This window comes from Archocentrus centrarchus, unplaced genomic scaffold, assembly GCF_007364275.1.
Source record: "Archocentrus centrarchus isolate MPI-CPG fArcCen1 unplaced genomic scaffold, fArcCen1 scaffold_41_ctg1, whole genome shotgun sequence".
Classification (NCBI taxonomy): Eukaryota; Metazoa; Chordata; class Actinopteri; order Cichliformes; family Cichlidae; genus Archocentrus; species Archocentrus centrarchus.
In genome coordinates this window covers 2,797,385-2,822,793 of record NW_022060267.1, presented here as the reverse complement: position 1 = coordinate 2,822,793, position 25,409 = coordinate 2,797,385, and the positions used below count along the sequence as shown (strand labels likewise).

General features: G+C 43.1%; 1 protein-coding gene across 1 annotated transcript; it reads left to right on the top strand.

The window, feature by feature from the left end:
- The first annotated feature begins 19,558 nt into the window (after positions 1-19,558).
- LOC115777026 (H-2 class II histocompatibility antigen, A-K alpha chain-like) lies at positions 19,559-21,312 on the top strand. Its single transcript, XM_030724835.1, has 4 exons — positions 19,559-19,691; positions 19,772-20,020; positions 20,412-20,696; positions 20,852-21,312. The coding sequence occupies exons 1-4, from the start codon at positions 19,634-19,636 to the stop codon at positions 20,977-20,979; spliced, it is 720 nt and encodes a 239-aa protein (XP_030580695.1). The 5' UTR covers positions 19,559-19,633; the 3' UTR covers positions 20,980-21,312.
- The last annotated feature ends 4,097 nt before the right edge of the window (positions 21,313-25,409 follow it).

The window sequence follows — 25,409 nt, the reverse complement described above, 5'->3', positions numbered from 1 at the left end:
AACCGTACACCCCTCCCAGCAGACGGAGGACGGAGGTCTCAGATGGAGTCCCAGCAGCGAAGGAGCAAGGGCACCAGAGCATTCGAGGCAACGAGAAGCCAGCCCCCCCCCCAGCGGCCAGCCCCCCGCACGGCCGGCAGCAGGGCCCCAGGGCCCCCGGCACCCAAGGGCCGCCCGAGCCCCCACAGGGCCCCCCCCCACACCGAAGAAGCCAACGCAGCCCCGCGCCGCAGCCCCCAGGGGAGCAGGTCACCACCCACATCAGAACATCCGGCCCCACCCAGGAACCAGGAGGTACCCACACCCCAGGGGGGCAGGGGGGGAGAGGCAACCAGCAAGGAGCGGTCAGGAGGCAAGCCACCGGCCCAGACCCAGGTCCAGCCAAACATCCAACCACACGCACACCGGCAAGCACACCCATGTACACATTTATACACAAACACACTCTCCCACACACATATAAACATAGATACACCATATTCACTCGCCCACCCATACTCACGAAGACTGTGACAAATACAAAGACACACATTCATCCATAGCTACCCACTCTCTGAAGATGGGAGCGGAAACCACCCCAGGGCCAACAGTGACCCCAAGATGCCGCCAGCCCGGCCCCCAAGGAACCACCCGACCCCGACCCCGGGCGAGGCATAAGAAATCGGGGTGTGAGATGGCCCACCCCCCCCTCCCCCCGCCCAACTTATAAGTGTATGTGTTTATGTTGTGAATGAATGAGTTGTATAGGGTGCAGTTAAAATTGAGGGGGCAGTTGTGCCACAAGCACCAACTGCTGGACGTCAGTGCTCGCCCACGCTGCCCCCCCAAAAACCCTACATGTCTAAAATGCAAATAAAATTTGGGGACAGACAGAAATGAGGATCTGAATGGGGCCACCTCAGCGGCCGCCCCTCATCAACCTCTGTGTAACATGCCTGCCCCAAAGGTCCTATATGTATCGTGTAGTATGTGTGCATGTGTTGTGAATTATAATGTCTATAGTGCAATTAAAAAGGAGATGCAAGTGGCCGCGTGACTCTGCACGCAGCCTCTCAACCCTACACCCTACGTGTGTGTGTGTGTGTGTGTGTGTGGGTGGGGGGTGGGGGGGTGGGGGGGGTAAGACCAGGAAGGTGAAAAAAAAAAAAAAACCCACCCAACCTGGAAGAAGAGAGCCAGCAGTCCACTGGCTCAGTAGGCACCCCGACCTCCCACACCCCAGCACAGGGCAGGGAGGGGTGAGCCCGGGGCCACGGTGACAGCATCCCAGAGCACTGCAGCACCTGAGACTGGTGCCACCGCCCCCATCATAGAGGGTAGCCCACTCTCACTAGACGCTCATTCACTCAACAATAGACACAAACAAGCGACAGGACATGCTGGCCCGAGTTGGAAGTACGGTGCCCCGTCCCCACCAACCACCCCACCGCCGTCCCCAACCCCCACCCCACCCCCCGGCAGCGCAGGCACCCCAGGGCCCCAAAAGCGCAGACCAGACGTCCCAACGCAGGTTAGGTCAACCCACCCCACCCGGTGGCGTGCCCGGGACAGCAGAGACCCCCCAGCGCCAGGGGGGACCCACCGGGAGCCGGCACGGCCCCAGGCCCGGGGCCCCAGGGCCCAGCCCCCAAGCCACCCAGGGAAGACCAGCCAACCGACCGGGGGCCGGCACCCATCACCCCAAACACCCCGGACCACACCCCAGGACCGCAAGGCAGCACCATCCAAGCCCCCACCACCATCAACTAGAACAGGCACACAGACATCACCAGAAGGTCGCCCAAGGACTCCAGTCTCAGGAGGCCACCAGCTACACAGGCCCCCAGAGCTCCCACCCGACCGCCTACAAAGCACCTTAGTGGCAGAACCAACAGCCAACCACCCCCACTAAGTAATGGAGCTGATCAGTGGGAACCAAAGAGCGTCAAATTCCTCCAATTGATCTTTAGATGAAGCAGACATTCTCTCTAAACTAACATAATCTATTAATAAATTTCTGTACTGAGTAATACATAGTTTATTTTTTGACTTCCAATTCATAAGGATAGTTTTCTTAGCGATGCACAAGGCGGTGAGAACTATGTGTGACATATTTGACTCCATCACTAATTCACTGATGTCACCTAAGATGCATAGTCTGGGGGAAGTTGGGACGCGACAGCTAAACCATGTGGATAGGTCTTTACATATCCTTTGCCAAAATCTCTGAACAGGTACACAAGACCACAGAGCATGTAGATAATTCTCCTCTGAATTGCTTGTACAGTGGGTGCATATGTTTGAATGTGTAAGGCCCATTTGGAACATCCTTTGTCCAGTGTAGTATGTGCTATGGAGAATTTTATATTGTAAAAGTTGTACTTGGGGTCTTTTAGTCATTTTGAAGATATTTAAACATATTTCTGTCCATAAATTGTGATCTAGGTTAACAGAAAGATCACGCTCCCATTTTGCAATTGGGAGGGAAACTGAATCATCAGTTTTCAGTAATAATTTATACAATTTTGACAACAATTTTGGGGTATAGAGGTTAAGAAATTCTGTTACCCATGTAGGTATTTCTAGATTCAACTGATTAAGGTTAAATCTTCCCTGTAAAATGGACTTAAGTTGTTGATATTCCAGAAATCTACCGTTGCCAATTCTATATTTTGACATAAGTTCTTGGAATGTAATAAGGTTTCCATCTTGGATAATATGTTCTGAATTATTTACACTCTTATCACGCCATAACGGAAAATTCAGCATTTTCTTTTTCTGACAAATATCTGGATTGTTCCAAATCGGTGTTAGCTTACAGGGGATAAGTGAAGATTTAGTTATTTTCAAAAATTCCCACCAAGCTGTCAGAGAAGTATTTATACTAAGGCTTTTATAGCAGTTATGATGTTTAATACTAGGGCTAATGAAAGGTAGATTCGAGATTTTTATTTTTCCACAAAACGCCTGTTCTAGATCCAGCCATGGGTTGTCTAATGAACTGGATTTGATCCACTTTGAAATATACTGCAATCTACTGCCTAAGAAATAGTAATAAATGTTTGGTAATTCCAGACCTCCACTTTGTTTTGGCTTTTGTAAAGTTTTTAAGCTTATTCTTGATGGTTTGTTTTTCCATAAAAATTTTGAGATGTTTGAATCTAGTGACTTAAACCAAGGAAGAGAAGGTTTATTAGGGATCAGTGAAAATAGATAATTAATTTTTGGTAAGACCATCATTTTAATGGCAGCAACTCTCCCCATGAGTGATATAGGTAAACTATTCCAACGTGTGAGATCATCCTCTATTGTTTTTAATAAGGGGATATGATTTAATCTTACCAAGTCTGAGAGCCTGGCGGAAAAATTTATGCCTAAATATCTAATATTTCCTGACTTTAGTGGGGCCCTAGGGGTTCTATGGAAATTACAATTCAGAGGCAAAACTGTTGATTTACTCCAATTGATAGAGTAATCGGATATAGATGAGAACTTATCCATCAGTGTGATAGTCTTCAAGAGAGAAGCTTGTGAATTCCCCAGGAAAAGTAATACATCATCAGCATAAAGGCTAATTTTATGGTTCATATTTTCAGTTTGAATCCCATTAATATTTGCATTTTGACAGATTGCTGCCGCTAGCGGCTCAATGAAAATTACAAAAAGAGAGGGAGAGAGTGGGCAGCCCTGCCTAGTGCCCCTCTGCAGACTGAAGCTTTGGGAAATGAGATCATTTGTCCTAACACGTGCATTTGGGGAGCTGTGTAGTGTTCTGATCCAGTTTATAAAGGATGAACCGAATCCAAATTTTTGTAGAACTGCTAGTAAGAATTTCCAATTTACCCGATCAAATGCCTTTTCTGCATCTAAAGACACGACTGTCGTCTCTAATTTGTTAATAGAACAATAGTCTATTATATTTATCAGTCGACGTGTATTATTGGCTGAGTGCCGACCCTTGATAAAGCCTGTTTGATCTGGATGTACAATAAATGGAGTAATACTTTCTAATCTTTTGGCAAGGGCTTTGCAAATTATTTTAAGATCTACATTAATGAGAGAGATTGGCCTGTAGCTGGATGGGAGTGTGGGGTCTTTGCCTGGTTTAAGAAGCAGGCTAATGTTAGCAGAGTTTAGGGTTGGAGATAAGATGTGATCACTCTGAATCTGAGTTACCATTCTGAAAAAAATGGGAGCTAGCTCTGACCAAAATTCTTTATAAAACTCGGCTGGAAAACCATCTGGGCCTGGGGCTTTATTATTTGGGAGGTGCTGTACTGCTTCACTAAGTTCAGATAATGAAAGAGGTAAATCCAGAGCTGCAGCTTGATCGTCATTTAGTTTTGGTAGAATTATATTGTTAAGAAATTCTTCCATTTCAGTATCAGATGGGTTAATCTGTGGTGAGTATAAAGCTTCATAAAAGTCTTTAAAAGAGTTATTTATTTGTTGTGGGTCATGAGTAATGTTACCAGTTGAAGCTTTAATAGAATAAATAGCTGTTTTTTCTTTATTTAGTTTTAATTGGTTGGCCAGGAATTTTCCAGATTTGTTTCCATGCTCGAAGTTTTCCAAACGCAGCCTCTGCAACATAAATTGTGTCCTTTTATCAGTTATTTCATTTAACTCCAGTTTCAGTTTCCTCAGGTTGTTAATTATATGTTCTTGTGGTGAAGCAGCATAGGCAGTTTCTAAAGATTTAATTTTCTGTTCTAATTCTAACACAAGTGTTTTTTCTTTATTTTTCATATGCGAGCAGTAAGATATTATTTTGCCCCGCATTACTGCCTTTCCTGCTTCCCAAAGAACACATGGTGATATTTCCGGAAGATCATTATTTTCTAAATATGCTGACCACTCCTTTTTGAAATAATTAATGAAGTCTTGTTCTTTAAGTAATGATGTATTAAATCTCCAGTTCCTGATTGGTGGTGTAACTTTTTTCTGTGTCAGAGAGAGAGACACCGGTGCATGATCACTGATCGTGATAGGATGAATCTGTGTGTCTGTAATGTCCATCATCATGGAGCTGCTAACTAGAAAGTAGTCTATGCGGGAGTGGGAGTGATATACTGGTGAGAAAAAACTATAATCTCTCAGAGTGGGGTGATGTGAACGCCAAGCATCACAAAGACCAAAATCCTTCATGTACTGTTTAAGAATGTCTGCAGACTGCCAGTTCCTCTGACTCACTGCTGTACTGAGCCTGTCAATATCTGCATTAAGTACCAGGTTGAAGTCTCCTCCTATTACTAGTGTAGTGTCAGAATGATTAGATAGTGAGGTGAAGAAAGTATGAAAGAAGGAGGGGTCATCAACATTTGGTCCATATATGCTAGCAATACATAAATCTGTATTCTGAATAGATAAATTAAGTATTATAAATCTACCTTCAGGGTCTATTGTAGTGTTGCTAATGTTAAAGTTTATCTTCCTGTTAATCAGTATAGCTACACCTCTTTGTTTGGAGTTGTAGCAGGCTGAGTAAGTGTGAGGGAACTGTGGAGAGGAGAGAGTGTGCACAGATGTTTTAGACAGATGTGTCTCCTGTAAAAGAACAACATCTGCTTTTAAGTCTTTTAACTGATTAAAAATTTTTAGTCTTTTTTCCCTCGAACCAGCTCCGTGTACATTCCATGAGACAAATCTGAGTGTGCTCATGTTTAACCTAACTAATGGGCTGTTGTGTACTCACTAAAGATGTGTGTGTATATGCGCTGTATGTTGGTGGGTGTGTGTGTGTGTATGTGTTCGTATGCTCTGTATGTTGGCGTGTTGGCGTGCTAATTGCAGAAATAAAAAAGACGTGAAAAAAGTGACCTGAGTGACATAAGACTGAAATAAGAAGAGGAGGAAAAAAGAGGAGGAGAAGAAGAAGAAACATCTTTTAAACAAAACAAACAAGTGATCACGGCACTATGCTCATTAATCGGCGTTATTGGTACTATTTAGACAGTTGAATATACATTTAGAAAACTGCAGAGAAAGAAGAAAAAGTAGAAAAAAAAAAGAAAGAAAATAAGAAAACTCAGAAATGAGCGTTAATGTGGACACAGATCACCTGAACGATCAGTAGAGCCATGGCGTGGTGCTTTTGTCGCGGTAAAGCTGTCCGTTTACATACAGTTTGTCCACGGCGATGACAGCCCGGGAGCCTCCCTGCATGAACTTCTTCCGGATGGGGAACAGGACCTTGCGTCGCTCCAGGAACTCCTTCGGAAACTGATCGTTGACGCTGAAGTCCGTCCCTCTCAGCTCCCGGCCGCGGCTCTTCACCAGCTCTTTTTCTTTGAAGTGTTCAAATCTGGCCACGATCGGTCTGGGTCTGCGTGCTCCGGGTCGCTTTCCTCCCAGGCGATGGACTCTATGGAAGGCGATGGTCTTCACGGTGTCATCCGGGAGCTTCAGGTGAGTTTGGATAAACTCCTTCACTGTAGCCTCCGGGTCCTCCTCTGCCTTTTCCGGAATAACTGAAAACACAAGATTTTCTCTCATGCTGCGGGCATGAAGCTCGATAACAGATTCTTTGATTTTCTTATTTTCAGCTGAGAGCCGGGTCATTTCCTCGGTGAGGGAATTCACCAACTCTCTGAGGACAGCGTTTTCAGCAGCCAGTGTTTCCACCTGATGCTGGCTGAACTCGACTGACTCCCGCAGGGCCTGAAACTCCTTGTGGAGGATTTCAACCAGGGCCAAGCGGGCGTCAAAGCTTGACAGCTTGTTGTCAATGGACTCCAGAATGCCCACAATATTAGTGGTGGGTGGCGATACCGCCTCTAGGGAATCTTCGGGGCGGCTTCTTTTCGTGGCCGGAGTTCCCTTGCTGTTGGAGGGAGTCGACGTCTTGTCGGGTTTCCCCATAACGACTCGCTCAAAACACCCGTCGATGTAATGCAACAGACTGTCCAGGTCCTCTTCACAGTCCTCCAGATTGCTGCAAAAAATTTAAGTTAGGCTGAAAAAACTATCTAGATTTGTTAGTTTTAAGCCTGTCTACTTTATAAATTGGCGGAAAAAAAGCTAATCACTCAAATGTTTGCAAATGGAATCACGCCGCCATTGGCGATTCTGCCGAGATTCACAAAGTCTCGCGTGACTACAGCATAGCCTCCCCTGATGCATGCTCTCTTTCTAACACATACACACCGGATGCAAATAATTTTTGTTGGATGCTGCTGTGTTTGTATTTCTTGTCTAAACATGTTAGAATTGATTTTAAGCACATATGCCTATTTTTACTTGCCTTGTGGATGGCAAACCTTTTTTTTTGAATGGCTACTGTTTTGATACATTTGTTGTACTTGTGAAAAGCATGATGACAAAGTACAGTTAAAATTGTCTTTTGCATAAATATTTTGCGAAAAATAAAATATTGGAATATTGAAAAGTATTTGATTTATTCTTTTTACAATTTAGTGTTACATTCAATACAACTTGAACATCAAAAGGGTAATTAACAACAGAGGAAATGTTATTAATTATATTAACAAAATATAAATAGCTTTAAATGTTAAATTGCTTATTTGCTTTACATGTGTTTAACTTTAAAGTAATTTTATACAACTCACTCTTAGCCCAAATTAGTTGAGTTTACTAGAAAAATAGAAACTCATTGCCTTAAACCATTCTAGTTTTTACACAAAGATGAAAGCTTGCATTGATGTGCCATCCTGGAGGAGCTGCTCTACCTGAGCCACTTGTGTGGGTTGTAGAGTCCGTCTCATGTTACCACGAGTGTGAAAGCACCACCAACATTCAAAAGTGACCAAAACATCAGTCAGAAAGCATAGGTACTGAGAAGTGGTCTGTGGTCCCCACCTGCAGAACCACTCCTTTATTGAGTGTGTCTTGCTAATTGCCAATAATTTCCACCTGTTGTCTATTCCATTTGTACAACATAATGTGAAATTGATTGTCAATCAGTGTCGCTTCCTAAGTGGACAGTTTGATTTCACAGAAGTTTGATTTACTTGGAGTTATATTGTGTTGTTTAGTTAGAATGAACACTTCTATGATCTGCTTCTCTGGTTTCCATGAATGAGCTGATGGTCTCTCACTATGAATTATGGGACAGCATTTTCTCCTCTCCTCTAATAAAGAATGGCCCCAGTGTCTCCTCTCCTAAAGGAGGCAATAAAGGAAGCAGTGAAGCCCCTTTAATCAGAACTGGAACAGCTCTGAAGATGGAGCCATGCTGATACTTCAGGGTCTGCCCTCAGTGAGGAACACGGTTGGAACATCTGCTGCTGCTGCTTCAAACCAAGCTAATTTCTCTTGATGGCTGATGAGTCATCAGTAGGTCAGTCCCTGATTGGCTGCTGATGCTGAAGCGAAAGTAAACTGTGGGACTTTCTACGGGGCTGCTGTGTTCAGGTGCCGCAGGAAACCCCAGCATCCTCTCATTAACTGAGTGTCAGAGGAGGTGAAGCCTGGTTTTTACAAAGATACCTGAAGGCATCACACAGTCAGACTGGTTTGTGTGAGCAGACAAACTGGAATGTCTGGATCTTAGAGATGATGTGAATGTTTGAGTGAAGATGAGGCTGAAATGATCTTAAGACTTGAAAACTGAACTAAATGGATTTAAAGTGACTTAAATGTCAGCATTTTGAAAGTTACTGTGTATGAAATTCAGAGCATTTCCCACTGAAAATCACCTAAATCTGAGATCACAGGCTCTATAATGGATCTGCAAACAGTGTCCAAGTCCACCTGCACAGCAGGAGGATCCAAATGGATCAGGATCACGGATTTAGACCTGATAAGGTCCAGATGCAGTTCAGGCTCCAGACATTTCCCAGCTGGATCCAGTCTGGATCTGTTCATAATTCATTTTCCCAACACGATCTGCAGTCTTTAATTAAAATGTCTCATCCTCCCAAAATGTACTGAAATATTTCAAACCTATAAAGCTGAGACATTTATCATAACATGTTTGCCTTTACTGGTAAAACTTTACATTTATTACTGGAAAGCTGCTCTGAATGTTTTCAGCTAAATATGAAACTATGACTGACCTCTGACCTTTAACATTAACTTTAACATTAACAAGGGCCTCGACACACAGGGAGCGATGTCGCTCGCTCTCCATTCAATTCAATTCAATTCAATTCAATTTTATTTATATAGCGCCAAATCACAACAGTCGCCTCAAGGTGCTTTGTATTGTGGGTAAAGACCCTACAATAATACAGAGAAAACCCAACAGTCAAAACGACCCCCTATGAGCAGCACTTGGTGACAGTGGGAAGGAAAAACTCCCTTTAACAGGAAGAAACCTCCAGGCTCAGGGAGGGGGGGTCATCTGCTGAGGGGGGAGAGCCAGAGATTAATACCAATTAATGATTAAATGCAGAGTGGAGTATAAACAAAGTAAATAAGGTGAATGAAAAGAAACAGTGCATTATGTGAACCCACCAGCAGACTAGGCCTATAGCAGCATAACTAAGGGATGGTTCAGGGTCACCTGATCCAGCCCTAACTATAAGCTTGATCATAAAGGAAAGTTTTAAGCCTAATCTTAAAAATAGAGAGGGTGTCTGTCTCCTGAATCCAAGCTGGGAGCTGGTTCCACAGAAGAGGGGCCTGAAAGCTGAAGGCTCTGCCTCCCATTCTACTCTTAAGTATCCGAGGAACCACAAGTAAGCCAGCAGTCTGAGAGCGAAGTGCTCTGTTGGGGTGATACGGGACTATGAGGTCTTTGAGATAAGATGGGGCCTGATTATTCAAGACCTTGTATGTGAGGAGAAGGATTTTAAATTCTATTCTAGATTTAACAGGGAGCCAATGAAGAGAAGCCAATATGGGAGAAATCTGCTCTCTCTTTCTAGTCCCTGTCAGTACTCTAGCTGCAGCATTTTGGATCAGCTGAAGGCTTTTCAGGGAGCTTTTAGGACAGCCTGATAATAATGAATTACAATAATCCAGCCTAGAAGTAATAAATGCATGAATGAGCTTTTCAGCATCACTCTGAGGAAGGATGTTTCTAATTTTAGAAATATTGCACAAATGCAAAAAATTCATTTCCTATGGAGCTTGTGCGATGAGGCGACAATCGCTTGCCCTCCTCCAGCTAAGTGACCGGCGACATTCGTGCATGTGAAACTTCATGCTCGTACACGTAGACGTGCACACGCGACCAGGCAACGCGACACAACAAAGTTGACGAATGTTCTACTTTTGTTGCTATCGCGAGGCACTGAACCAATCAGCGAGGGTTTCATTGACTGACCAATGAGCGGAGAGTATGCTACACGCTGCAGTCTGCAACCACTTTCAGCACAAAGGAAAGCATCGTTGTATCTGTTTTACTTTCCTATATTATATGACACTTCACACAGATATTATCGACTTACACATAAAAAGGCAGCCGTATGAGAACGTGCTGGCACCAGGCTGACCTTAAACAGATGGATAGAGAGGACTTTACTGATAATATCCACGGGTTTCTGGAAGAGCGTACGTAGGCTGCCATGACAGACGGCTACTTCCGCTGTTCGGCTTTATACTTCCGGTTACCCAAAGTTACAGCCAGAGTTAATGACAAAATTCGGTTACTCTGTGCTGTAACAGGCGGCTTTATTAGTTGGAACATGAGCTCAGATTCAACTTGTGATGTTGTCGGTTGTCACTACATCAGTCTGTACAATTTTTCAAATTATTTTATTCTGTAAGTTTGTTCTTTTTCCCCCAAATTATACTACCCAGTTGCACATCCTATTACCGTATTTTCTCCTTATGTTTTAAGTTTTCCTTTAATGTACAGCCTCTTATTTTTTTACGTTATTTTATTTATAGTGTGACACTACAGCATACAGCCTACACAAAGCTTAAACTGCCTTCATGTAAACACGTAGCAGTTAGCAGGATGACAGCTGCGTGTCTCCTCGATCACAGCCTTCAGCCAGTCCAGTGTTTCTGTTTCAGTGATCTGAACACTCTGATATCCAGATCAGTGATTTACCTTCCACAGAATAGCTGCAGCATCACTACATGATTTCCATAATCAGCGATACAGGAACAGCTGACTGTCTCCACCGCTCCACTTTCCCTTAGCACGACCCATGCTAAGCGCTTAGCTTGGCCGATGCTCTGGCTCGGCTCTACAGCTGCTTTAAGGAAAACAATGTTGCCTTGTTTGTTCAGCATTACTTTATTGATTTTATTGCTTTGAAGGTAATCTGGTGCTCTTATAATTACGTGATTCCTCACCATCAACACCTTTGGAAAAAACAAGGTAACTGATAATGTTGATGTAACTGACTTCAGGCCATAATTTCACGTCATTTACACAAATGATGGGTGAGGCTCTGTTACCTCGCTGCTTTTTAAAACATTCTTGAAATGTCTCCACCTCCGATGTGGCACCATTTAGGCCAGGTAAAAGAAACTGCAGTGTTAAAATGTTTCAATGAACCGCAAGCGTGTAAGACCGCAACTGTAAACAACAGCGCAAACGGAAGTAAACAACCGGCTTCTGCTATGAATTATGGGTAATGGCGCGAAGTCAGGAATACTGTGGATAAGATGAACCCAAGGTTGACTTTTTCTTTTTCAGAGACTTTTCTGTCAGTTCCAATAAAATCTTCTGACTCATCTTTATTCCCGTGTCTGACATGGACTGCTTTGAAAATGTCTAAATCCCTCCAGTTTCATAACCAATCACATTTCTTGGAGACGAGCGACGTAAGAGCGCGATTCGCAAAGCTGCCGTCGCTATCGCGTCCCGTGTGTTTGGTTTCACATCAGTGGCGATGCGGCTCATTGGTTGCTGTTGTTAGTTGCTCCCTGTGCGTCGAGGCCCTAACTCAGTGAAACATCTCTGCTGTGGCTCTCAGAGAGCTGTCATCAATAGATCAGCTGATCTTAGATCAGATTAAAATGTTTAAACTGGAAACATTAAAGCAGTTTTTCTGTAAATCTCATTTTTATCCAGTAATGGCAGAAATGATGAAAGTCTCCATTAAAAATGAATAAAGTGAAGTTGATATTCCATCAATAGATTCCATTTTTACTGTATGATTATTTAAACAATTAAATGGCCGTAATCTGGGCAGCACATTGGTGTGGTGTTAGCACTGCTGCCTCATAGTTAGAATACCATCTGGAAGGCCTGGGTTCGATTCCACCTTGGCCTGGTGGAAGTTTGCTGTGTGGAGTTTGCATGTCTCCCTGTGTCTGTGTGGGTTTCCTCCCACAGTCCAAACACATGTACTTACTGGGGCTAGATTAATTGCCCATAGGTGTGAATGGTTGTCTGTCACTCTGTGTTAGCAACCTGTACAGGTTGTACCCTGTGTCAGCTGGGATTGGCTCCAGCGAGCCTAAACAGGATAAGCAGATGGATGGCCATAAACTGAACCATCATAAACTTCAGCAAAACCAGTTTTTATTAAATAAATCTGTGTAGATTCTCAGTCATCCAGGTCATAGTAGTCTCTGGAGCTTGAAAAAGGCGACTGGACTTCTTTTTGTTTCTTGAAGACGTTTCACCTCTCATCCGAAAGGCTTCTTCAGTTCTCAACCAAATGTACCCAGGTGTGAAGGGGGCGTGGGTCATATTTAATCAGTGGTTTCAGTTGAAACCAATTTAGGACTCCGCTCCATTGTTTCCTGTGGCCTATTGAGGTCACTGGAACAAAGGTGTGAATGGGGGTTGAGACGTCTGGGAAGGGAGCTCAGGACAGCACTGTAAGCGGGGGAAAGTTGGTGACGTAATCCACCTCCTCTGTTCAATGATGGTTGTTCACAGTGGACATAGATGGCTTCTTTCACTCCTCTTTCAAACCATCTGTTTTCCCTGTCCAAAATGTGAACATTGGCATCCTCAAAAGAGTGCCCTTTTTCCTTCAGATGCAGATGTACTGCTGAATCTTGTCCTGTCGAGGTGGCTCTTCTATGTTGTGCCATTTGTTTGTGAAGAGGCTGTTTGGTTTCACCAATGTAGAGGTCCGAGCACTCTTCACTGCACTGAACAGCATACACTACATCGCTGATCTTGTGTTTGGCGGGTTTGTCCTTGGGATGAACCAGTTTTTGTCTTAGGGTGTGACTTGGTTTGAAGTATACTGAGATGTCATGCTTGGAGAAAATTCTTCTGAGTTTCTCTGACAAGCCTGACACATATGGGATGACAATGTTGTTCCTCTTGTCCTTCTTATTCTCTGTAGTTTGTGTTTGGCCTTCATTCCTGTGCATCTTAGCTGATTTGATGAAGGCCCAGTTGGGGTAACCGCATGTTTTGAGGGCTTTCTCAATGTGTGTGTGTTCCTTATGCTTCCCTTCTGCCTTAGAGGGAACACTTTCCGCACGGTGTTGTAGGGTCCTGATCACCCCAAGTTTGTGTTCCAGAGGGTGGTGGGAGTCAAAGAGGAGATACTGGTCTGTGTGTGTGGGCTTCCGGTAAACTTCAATGTTGAGGCTTCCATCTTCCTCGATAAGCACCGCACAGTCCAGGAATGGTAACTTGTTATCTCTGGTGTCCTCCCTGGTAAAACGTATGTATTTATCCACTGAGTTGATGTGATGAGTGAAGGCTTCTACTTCTTGGGTTTTGATTTTGACCCAGGTGTCATCTACATATCTGTACCAGTGGCTAGGTGCCATCCCTTTGAAAGAACCAAGAGCTTTACTTTCCACTTCCTCCATGTAAAGGTTGGCTACAATGGGAGACACTGGGGAGCCCATGGCACATCCATGCTTCTGTCTGTAGAATCCATCATTGTATTTAAAATATGTTGTGGTAAGGCAGAGATCTAAAAGTGCACAAATCTGATCTGGGGTGAAGCTGGTTCTGTTCAGTAAGGAATCGTCTTCCTGTAGTCGTCTTCTGACGGTCTCCACTGCCTCAGTTGTGGGTATGCAAGTGAAAAGTGAAACCACATCAAAGGACACCATGGTTTCATCTGGATCCAGTACAAGATTCTGGACCTTGCTAGTAAAATCCGTAGAGTTTTCAATGTGGTGGGGTGTGATGCCAACAAGCGGTGATAAGATGGTGGCGAGGTGTTTGGAAATGTTGTAGGTGACCGAGTTTATACTGCTGATAATGGGTCGAAGTGGGACTCCTTCTTTGTGGATCTTTGGGAGTCCATAAATGCATGGAGTGGCTTCTCCAGGGTACAGGCGGTAGTAAGTGGGGCGGTCAATGGCTTTTTCCTTTTCAAGTTGTTGCAGGCAGCAAACAACTTTTTTCTTGTAGTTGCTTGTGGGATCACGTCTCAAGACCTCATAAGTATTGTTGTCACTGAGGAGTGTAGTAATTTTGTTGTGGTAATCCAATGAATTCAGCACAACCGTGCACCTCCGTTTGTCGGCTGGCAGTATGGTGATGTTTTGATCCTTGCTTAGGGCTGTGATGGCCTTCTTCTCCTGAATGGTGAGGTTGGATGGAGGAAGTCTTGCACTGGAGAGAGTGGCTGAAACTTTCATCCAGCTGAAACTTTCTCAGTCATCCAGACTACTATGACCTGGATGACTGAGAATCTACACAGACATATTGCCTTGCACTTTGGGAGGAACACCCTTCAATTGGTGCGGGAGTATGAAAGGGACTCAAGAAAGCTAGCGGACTACAGGAACCACCTTCGTTTCAACTTGAGATACAGACAGTCCAGACTGGTTCCCAAGAGTTTGCACCTTGGGTCCACAGTAAAAGGACATAGAGCTGACCAAATTCTATGGAGAGCACAGAACCACCTTTTGAGTGAAAGGATAAGACAGGTCCATTTCACCATAGATGCACTCCAGAACAAAATCCACCAGACTCAGCAGAAACTCTCATCACTCTTGCCTCACACCATCGCAGAATAAGTTTTTACATTTGTGGACAAAGCCCAGCTCGCACAACACATCAAAGGCAAGGAAAGACAACTACGTAAATTTCAAACTCTGCAAACCAAGGCATACCATTCATCTGTTAACAAACAGGACGACACGATAAGCAATGGAAACCAAGGAAAGTGGGTGAAGAACCTATCAGACAGGGTCCTCACCAAACCAGAAGAAAATGTGCTAGCCAAAGGACTCAACTTTGCCATAGCCCCACAACAGCTTCCTATAGTAGACCTCATCACAGCAACAGAAACCGCTATAAGAAATAACAAACTTTCTCATCCTGAAGCAGAACAGATGGTAAATGGTAAATGGACTAGTTCTTATATAGCGCTTTTCTACTCAGTATGAGCACTCAAAGCGCTTATACAACCTGTGCATTCACCCATGCACTCCCATTCATACAAGCACTTCCATGTTTACGAAGCTAAGTGCTTTTTTTTTAAATTAACTAACATTCACACGCATTCTTACTCCGACAGAACAGTCGGAGAGCAACTTGGGGTTAAGTATCTTGCCCAAGGATACATTGGCATGTAGCCTGGAGTAGCCAGGATTTGAACCGCTGACCTTCCGATCAGTAGGTGACCTGCTCTACCTACTGAGCTACAGCCACCCAAAAGAGTGCCCTTTTTCTGAAGGAAAAAGGGCACTCTTTTGAGGATGCCAATGTTCACATTTTGGACAGGGAAAACAGATGGTTTGAAAGAGGAGTGAAAGAAGCCATCTATGTCCACTGTGAACAACCATCATTGAACAGAGGAGGTGGATTACGTCACCAACTTTCCCCCGCTTACAGTGCTGTCCTGAGCTCCCTTCCCAGACGTCTCAACCCCCATTCACACCTTTGTTCCAGTGACCTCAATAGGCCACAGGAAACAATGGAGCGGAGTCCTAAATTGGTTTCAACTGAAACCACTGATTAAATATGACCCACGCCCCCTTCACACCTGGGTACATGTGTTCACGCACAGGATCAATAGAGGGTCATAACCACCTCCAGGGGACTAAGCCCACAGGGGTTTAAATACCTGGGTCTCTCCACCATTTGGTTGAGAACTGAAGAAGCCTTTCGGATGAGAGGTGAAACGTCTTCAAGAAACAAAAAGAAGTCCAGTCGCCTTTTTCAAGCTCCAGAGACTTTATTAAATAAACTGACCTGAGGTCAGCTCCCTCCGGGGTCTGTTGCTGTCTCAGTCTCTAACAGGTCGGTCAGTAAACTCAGTCTGAGTTGTTTCTCCACAGTTTTATCTTCACTTTCTGTCTCCTGCAGTTTGCCCGTCAGGCTCAATAATTAGATTTAATAAATCAAATGTAAAATTAGGATTCAGCTTCATCTGATGGAGATTCATGTTGTGTAAATGATGACAGCAGATATTATAAAGAAATGATATATTTGATAACAAACTTTATTCTGTCTATGATGATGTCAGAGTGGGTCAGGCTGATTAAAGTGACTCATCACGCTCCACACTGACACGTGAGATCCTCCATCATCGGATTAAAATGGAGGCTCCGCCCTTTATTTACCCGTTGCCATGGTGAATCCTGGTATCAGAGCTCCATTGATGATGGCTTTCTTTCCTTACTCACACACACACTAACTCAGGATGATCATACTCAGAGCTGATCAACTCAGGGTGAGTTTTTAAACTCAGTTTGTTGGACCTGCTTCCTGGAACAGACCCTGCTCTCTGCGCTCCTGGTCTGATCAGAGGTCTAAGCAGAAGCTCAGAGGAGCAGAGCTTTGTCCACTGTTGTAGGATGAATTACCTTTGCATGTTAGACAACCGCCCACACTGTCCATTTTTAAAACTCATCTTAAAACTCTTTTATACTCTCTGGCCTTAAACCCAGCATGAGACATTGATCTTACCTGTTTTAATTATTGCAGTTTTTATTAATTTTTAAATAATTGCTTTTTTCCCTCTTAATATTTTTACTCATTTGATGTACAGCACTTTGTGTTTGCTGTGGCTCTTTTAAAGTGCTTGATAAATAAAGCTTAGTAAGTTTGGTGATCTCCTCAGCTGTGAGTGATCTGTGTTATCAGCCAGACCTCTTTAAGCTAGAGGAACACATCCACTCATCACCAGATTGTTGATTTAATCAGTTAGTGAAATCAGCTCTCCTGTATCTGCAATTTTGCCTCTCTGGATACAAATCAGTGTCTAACCTCCAACTCCTTTTGCACTGGATGTCTAAACCCTGAGAGAGCAACCTGAGTGTGAGTGAGCTTGCAGGCAGGTAGTTAGAGGACTGTGCACAGTGCTGTCAGGGGGCAGCTGAGGACAGAAAGACTTGGGAGTCTCTGCCACTGCTGGATTCACAGTTAGCTTTCTGTTGCACCTTCCACTGTAAAATAAACATGCTGATCTTAATTTGGGATCTGCGTCTTGAACTAGTCATGACTGAGTTTGGACTCAGGTTTTATATTTATTCAAACTGAAGCTGTGAGCAGCAGCTGAAGCTCAGAGTCTAACAGCTGAAGCTCCACCATCACTTCCAGCATGTTCTCAGAGTGATGCAGACTCTCTGCTGGGAACATGTTTCTATGAGCAGCTCGTTACTGAAACAGCTCAGGCTGTGTGTCATTGTCACCGAGTGTGTGTGTTAATGTGGTGATTTAGGAAATGTGGTTCTGCTCCATTCTGACCTGCTGCTGAGTCTGAGTCACAGATACACACCTGTTCACACCTGTTCACACCTGTTCAGTCACATTAATCTCACGTCTCGTCCATCAGGCTGTGTGACAGGAAGCTTTCATGTGTTTAAAGTCTCAGAGTCAGAAACCTTCACTGCTTTGTTTCATGCTCTGTGCCATAAATCATCTCTCAGATTATTTTCCTCTTAGATTCTTATGTTTATAGATTTTTATGGTGTAGGTGGCACTCATGGGGATTATTTTCTGTGGAAGTAAAGTCATGTGATCCATGAAATGCCTCTTTTAGATTGGTCCGATTCTGTCAGCCCCTCCCCTTCCATGTGAACATGTGGGGGGAAACTCTGGGTTACTTTAGTTTATAGCCAGCTTTGTGTGACCTCTGACCCTGATCACCAGTGTTAGGGTCAGAGAGTCCCTGGGCTAAAACAGGAAGTCATTACTGAAGCACCAGAAGCTGCAGTTCCTCTGCTGTCCAGCAGAGGCGCCACAGTGAGTCAGTCCCCATAGACTCCCATGTTAAATAATCATGTTTACAGCTGATACAGAAGCTGCTTTGGTCTCTGTGGATAAGTCCCCCCTTCATAACAGCTGTTTCTGTAACTCACCTGTTTGTGTTATTAGGGGCGTGGCCTCTTTGACTGACAGGTGGTTGTAGATGTAGTCAAAATGTCATATCTGATATTATGCAGTAGTTTGAGCTGTTATTGATGAACATTTAAATCTCCAAACATTTTTGGCTGTTTTTAGAAAACTTGATTCCGCCTTTAATAGAAACTAGTCACCACAGTCACCTGTTAGGCTGCTGGATTAGAGGAAAGGTCATGAGGTCACCAAAGTGCCAGGTTTATCAGCTGAGGACCATGAGTGAGAACCTGATGGCATCCTTCAGTAGTTTAAGGACAGACGGGCTGATGGTTCCATCACTGCATGAGAACATCACAGTGACTGAGGAACCAGGTCAGAACTCAAACTCAGGTCAACATGTGACCCTGAGGAGCAGCTTCATCAGAGACTCTGAAGAAGACAAACTGAAGAGGAGCCTCTCTGACCCTGTCCTGGACCTGAGGACACAGTGTGCAGGCTCAGGAACACGAGTTTGAACCCCATTTACCCTAAACCCTGACCACAGGAGGGTAAATACATCAGAGTTCACAGTTCACAGTAAATATACTCCAGTACACATTAGTTTAGACTGTTTGTAGTTATACATCAGAGTTTCCATTTCACACCACGCCTCAGTTTGATGCAGTCACATTATTATAAACATTTTTACTGACGTGTTAACATACTGTAACAAACTGAGGTGAAGGAGGAGACAGAAATCTGGGTCCAGACTTGCTGTTTCCATGTTCCATGTTCTCCAAGGATGCAGCCTCATTAACATAAAGCAAAGACACCCCCCCAGGTAGCTGCCACAGACATCAGTCATGGTGGTCCATTACTGGCCACCATTATTACCAGACACACACGTGCAATTCACATCACAAAGTAATAACAACAGTGAGACACCAACACAACTGGAGTAACTGATGTAACACTAACTCAGCACATGAATGCAGCACAAACAGCACCATGAGACTAATAACTGTATGCAGCAGACTGATCTATTTCTGTGTGCAGGACCTGAAGTACTCCAATACATGTACTTAGTTACTTTCTACATCTGTCTGAATCAGCTTAAACTAATGTATCAGAGTCAGCAGCAGAAATATTGATCTGCACTCTGATCAGTTATTTATTAAATCAGATCAATGCAAAATTTTATGATAAAATGTAAAACAATTTTTAAAAATTCATTTATTTTTCATCTCATCTAAATGTTGCAGAACAGACTGATTTTTTAAAAATTTGTTTTATTTTGAAAATGATCAGATCTGAAACTGATCAGTTTGAACTTTATTTTGAAGAGGCTTTAAAAATATTGATTATTGATTTGAGTTCTCAGCGTTTGATCCAGTTCTCCTCCAGCTGCTGTTTGTCTGCCTGGATACTGATGATACTGTGATGACATCATGAGCTCTGTGCTCTGTGATTGGCTGCTCTGTGTTAGAGTTCAGCTGCTGCTGTAGTTTCTGTCAGTTCAGCTCAGAGACCTCACACACTTCACACACACAGTTTAACACACACACACACACTCAGAGTGAGTGAGAGCTGCTGATGAAGATGAAGGAGCTGCTCCTCGTCCTCTCCTGTGTCCTCAGTGTCTCTGCTGATGGTGAGTTTCTCTCTGTAAACTCTGACAGAGTAACAGCAGCTCATTGATCAGGTTATTGATCAGTGTCTGATCTGTTTCAGCTCTACACAAGGACCTTCATATCGATGGCTGTTCAGACTTTGATGGAGAGTTCATGTTTGGACTGGATGGTGAAGAGCTTGCCTACACAGACTTCAACAAACAGACATTAGTCTACCCTCAACCACCTTTTATTGATCCTATGAGATACGAGGAAGGAGCATATGAACTAGCTGTGGCTGAACAACAGACCTGCAAACACAACCTGCAGGCTTTTGGTAAAGGGATGAAGGACTTTCCTCTAGAACGCGGTAAATACAAACATTTAATTACTGTATGATGTTACCTGTGTTTACCTGCACACACTGTAGGAAAGAAACACACACCTGATGATCTCATCAACATAAAATAATAAACTGACTGCAGGTGTCAGAGTGACGGATGATGAAGCTGAGTATGTGTCAGTTTAATCCAAACTACATCAAACAGCTGGAATATGAAACACACAGAAACATGTGTGTGTTTGTGTGTGTGTGTGAAGGCTGAGTGTGATCACAACAAACATCCCATCATCAGATCATATCCAGAGTGTGTGTTACTGCAGCACACACACACACTGATGTTTCACTGTTAATCATCACAGTGTCAGACACAGTTACAGATACCAGACCATCATCCTCTGATTGTTGTGTTCCTCCTCAGATGCTCCTTCAGCTGTGATGATCTACACCAGAGACGAGGTGGAGGTTGGAGAGAAGAACACTCTGATCTGTCATGTGACCGGTTTCTATCCTGCTCCTGTCAACGTCTCCTGGACCAAGAACGGAGAGAAGGTGACTGAAGGAACCAGCATCAACGTTCCCTATCTCAACAAAGACGGGAGCTTCACCCAGATCTCCAGACTGCAGTTCACCCCACAGCTGGGAGACATCTACAGCTGTGCAGTGGAACATCTGGCTCTGCCCCAGCCAACCACCAAGATCTATGGTGAGAATTTAAAACTTTATTTAAACAGAGCACACTGACAGAGAGGGAGAAATAACTGTCTCCAGATGTGGAGCTTCATGTCTCTCTGAGCCTGGTTTTGATCAGCTGACAGTTTTCAGCAGATGTGTGTGTTCATGCTGTGTTTGTGTGTACAGAGGTGGAGGCGTCTCAGTCTGCTCCTGGTGTTGGACCTGCAGTGTTCTGTGGAGTGGGTCTGACTGTGGGTCTGCTCGGAGTGGCTGCTGGAACCTTCTTCCTCATCAAAGGAAACGAGTGCAGCTGATTGGCTCACAGTGATGATGTCACAGTGGTTATATAATGAGCTCATAGTCAGTGATTGTCCTAAAGTTGTGTTACTGTTTGCTGTGTGTAAGTGTACAGAAAGTTCACCTGTCAGTGATCCTCAGAGGCTGATTCCTCTGTTCTCTCTCCTACCTGTTCACCTGTTCACCTGTTTCACCTGAGCTGCTTCACAGGTGTGAGCTGACTGTTCTGTCTGTGATCAATAAAGTTTCTCTGTGGAGTTCAAACTCAAAGCAAACAGGAAGAATCAGTTTGTGATTTACTGATGTTTCATACTTTCATACATCAATAAAGAGCGTCTCTAATAAACCCACAGGTGTCTCTGAGTCTGCTTTTACCTGACAGCTGTTCATTGGTCCACGTCACACCTGGTGGACTTTAATGTTTCTGGTTTCATGTTGTTAGAGTCAGTTTGATGTGACTTCATTGGTCATGAATGAGATGATGCAGAGCAGTAACTACAGGAGGGACTCTGCTGTATCAGACTTTAACACATGTTTAACATCATCATCATCAACATCATCATCATCATCAACATGCAGCACACAGATGTAAAATCATCTTTTGCTGTTGAAAACAAAACTTTGATTAAACAGGTTGAAGGTGAGCTCAAACATTAGCAGGTATCAGGCTGTCACCACATGAATCTTCATCCTCACTGATGCTCTTCCTCTTCAGAGACTTTAGAAATGATTGAAACAAAGTTTGGTTTGATTCTGAATGATAACATCAAGGTTTTCTCTGCTTTTTACTCTTGATCATCAGCCTGTTTGATCACTAATAATCAATGATGATGAGCTGAAATATGAACTTCTGTCAGAATCTGAAGTTCACTGAAATTCAGAATTTCCATTTAAAACATTTAAACTGACTGAATCAGATTTATGTGATAAAATCTAATCTGCACACTGACATGTTTGCAGCTCAGTGACCTTCTTCCATCATATCCATATTATCTGTATGATCAATACAGACCAGGAGGAAGATCAAACCCAGACATGTTTCACAATAAAAAGTGTCCTTTTAATTAGGAAGGACAGGTGTGTATAAATATGACTACTGACAGTATTATAGATTATCATTACTGCAGTATTACTGTCACAGTTTACTGTAGGTGGTTTATGACCCGCCCTTGGAGGGGGAGCAGGATCTTATTAAGAATATTACAGCAGAGCTATTGATCTGCTTCATACTGACTTTGCACTAAAGGTGGTCAGCAGCTCCCAGATCACCTGATTCAGTTTTTGACATAATTGGGTCAAAGTTAAAAAAAGAAATCCAGAAAAAATGAAAAAAGAATCTCTAACATAAAGCAAAAAAATCATATTATAGTATTTCACAATCACTAAAACACTAAACCTCAGTCACTAAACCAAGTCCACAGAGGCCTGAACAAACGTCTCCAATCACACACAAACACACTTCAACACATTTGCTGCTGAACCTTAAACACTGGCAGCAGAATGCAAACACAACTCCAACACTGCTATTACATGTTACACTGTTACACACAGCAACTCACAACTGAACACACACGTGTCCAATGATGTGAGCAGACCAGCTGGACAGGATCAAAGTCAGTTCAGTGTGCATGTGCATCTATTATGGACAGACACACACACAGAGAGGCAGAGGAGGAAGAGTGTGTGTGAGAGGTGGCAGATGAGGAGAAATAGGAAGAAGATCGAGGAAACAAACCACGTCCTCGTCCACAGGATGACCACGAGGGGAGCAGGACAAAGGGTCCAACCCACTCTGAGCAGAGTCTCTGTGGCAGCATCATCATTCACTGCTCATGCCAGGGTTATAATAGTTTTGGATTTTACATTATAGTTTAGTTTTAGTTAGTTTTTACTTTTTTTTTCTCTAATCCAGTTAGTTTTAATTAGTTTTCAGAGTGGTTTTTCTTGTTTTTATTAGTTTTTATTTTTGGTTTCAGTATTAGTTTTAGTATTTTCATACATAATCAGGTGCAAGATTCAAGGCGCAAAAGTGACTATTGTGTAATGAAAACAAAAGATACCGTTTAAAGAAATATATTCAACAACCAACTGTTCACAAGACACACATGAATATCAGGGAGAAACAAAGAAAAACATGAATTCCCAAACTCAATAAACAATAAAGTTCAGCATCAGTGCAGTAGATTAACAACAGCTACATGTGGTGTTTGACAAAAACAAACTCTTTGAAGGAGTCAAAGCTCAAATCCAGCTGCATCCTGATGTTCTCACCACCTGAAGCTGCTTGTTTTGGAGCTAGCTTGGTTAGATGCTGCTAATTAAACTTGCAGGGTCTTTGTACACAACCTACAGAAGTGTCCGACCTCATGTCCACATTTATGCTTGTGTAGCTGGATTGTGTGTGTTAATTACCTTGTGGTCGTGTGCAGGTGTTTTATATGCAGCGCAGGCTGGGACTTCTTTTTTGGTCCTCGCTCTTTGTGCTCAGTTTTTTGGCTGCAAACATATTTGTCCCTGTTTTTTTTCCACTTTCTTCATTCCTTCACGTCCATTCTGATAGTTTCAGCAGTCTCCTACCAGGAATTTGCTGACAGTTGTGAGTCCTTATATTGATGCTTTGATTATTATTCCTGATTGTTATTCTCTCACTGATAAAGTAGACGGAAACGCACAAGGACGCAACAGTTTAGTCACAACGTTCTGGGCTGCGTGGACCCGACAAGTAGTCCTGTTTCTCCAGAGGCGCAGGCCAGGTTACCTGGTAGGATCAGAGCGGTTTCTGTAGCCGTTGTGCGCTTCTCAGGTGGACTTTGATGTTGCTGGTTTTTCCTGACTGAGAAATGTTCCGCACATTTTTCATCATCCACAACAAGACTTCAGATTCTATCTGTGCTCTTGTACTCAAAGAACCTCCATACGGGACTCTGCCGCTTTCTCGGCAGACCGCAGCCATTACTTTGCGGACCAGCGCGGTGAGCGCACGCACATGCGCACACACTCACACAGTTGTCCTGTGGCGCTCCCAGCTTAAACTCGGAGAGCGGAAAAAATGATTTCATATCAATCCACAAGGCTCATAAAAAAAACAAGTAAATGAAAGTCAGTTTATCGATAATTTCAGTTAGTTTTGTAAACTCACAATTCAGTTTTAATTAGTTATCGTTTTTTCCTTTTAATTATAGTTTTTATTTATTTCAGTTAACGACAATGTTTTTTCAATTTCAGTTTTCGTTATTTCGTTCGTTTTCGTTAACTATAATAACCCTGCTTCATGCTGTACAACGTTTGACATTCAACATGCTACACTGCAAGTACTGTGATGGTCATTACAGTGCAATGTCCAGGTGTCCAAGTGCACCCCCCCCTTTCCCAGAATTGAACAACAACCACATGTAGGAGCGCCCTTTTCACACAACATGTGGAAGTCCCTGGTCAATGGGGTGGTGATGTCACCCTCTGTACAGCCACAGAAGTGGGAGGTATAATGTGGTGACTTTGGAAAGTAATACTTCAAAATACTGCAGTCAAACAACTTGAAAATGCTCTCAGAGGCACCTGAGAACATGTTTAATGAGGATATGGTGGTGCTTACAGAGAACAATTTATTTCAACTTTTTACGTATTTTTGAATATCTGCTGATGCAGCAGTGATTGTGTCCATATTTCTATTTCTATGCTGCAAAAATTTTAAATTCTGCAGCCATTTCACTTGAGATTGACTAAGGATGTACTTGAGGATTGGCTGAACAGGAATTTAAGGTTAATTGTTGATAACAGTTTGATTAGATCTTTTTCACGCAGTTACAACCAGGTACCTATGTTATTTGTATCATAATGCATTTGACTTATCTGATAACTATCTAATAGTAGCCAAATGTTGCATTAACCATTTGAAACTATGAAACTATTAGTATGAACATAGTGCTATATGCTTGTAACAACCTGGTTATGATATTGTTGGAGGTATGTAAATATGCCTGTATAGTGTTGTTTATGTTGTGTATCACTTTAGTTTGTATAGAATATGCAAACTATTAAAAAAAGGGCAAAATTATATTATTTAAGTCTGTTAAAGTATAGATAGCTAAATTTACGAGGTGCACCTAAAGGCACCTAAAGGTTGAACCGCATACACTGATGTAGATGCGCAAATTTTTTTCCAGCGCGGATGGCGCTTGAAAAAAAATAGGGGTGTGCGATATAACATAGATCGTCTATGATAATATTGTAATTGCTGTGTTGATGATGCATGAGCTGACGTTATTGATTATGCTAATGAGGAAGAAAACAACAATCAAACGCCTCAGCTCCACACGCTCAGTACTTTATGCTTTAGTACAGGCTGCTGCGTGTGCAATAAGTTAAAGTCTAACAAGCACTGATTTAAGTCTTATATTTTACCAGCTTGCACTTCTTGCGGAAACCCATTTTTAAATAATACAAAATA

Bases quoted from the DNA above. Each gene is read 5' to 3' on its own strand.
- LOC115777026 (XM_030724835.1), top strand. From the start codon at position 19,634: ATGAAGATGAAGGAGCTGCTCCTCGTCCTCTCCTGTGTCCTCAGTGTC. The intron at 19,692-19,771 runs GTGAGTTTCTCT...GATCTGTTTCAG, and splicing joins CCTCAGTGTCTCTGCTGATG to CTCTACACAAGGACCTTCAT. The intron at 20,697-20,851 runs GTGAGAATTTAA...TTGTGTGTACAG, and splicing joins GCCAACCACCAAGATCTATG to AGGTGGAGGCGTCTCAGTCT.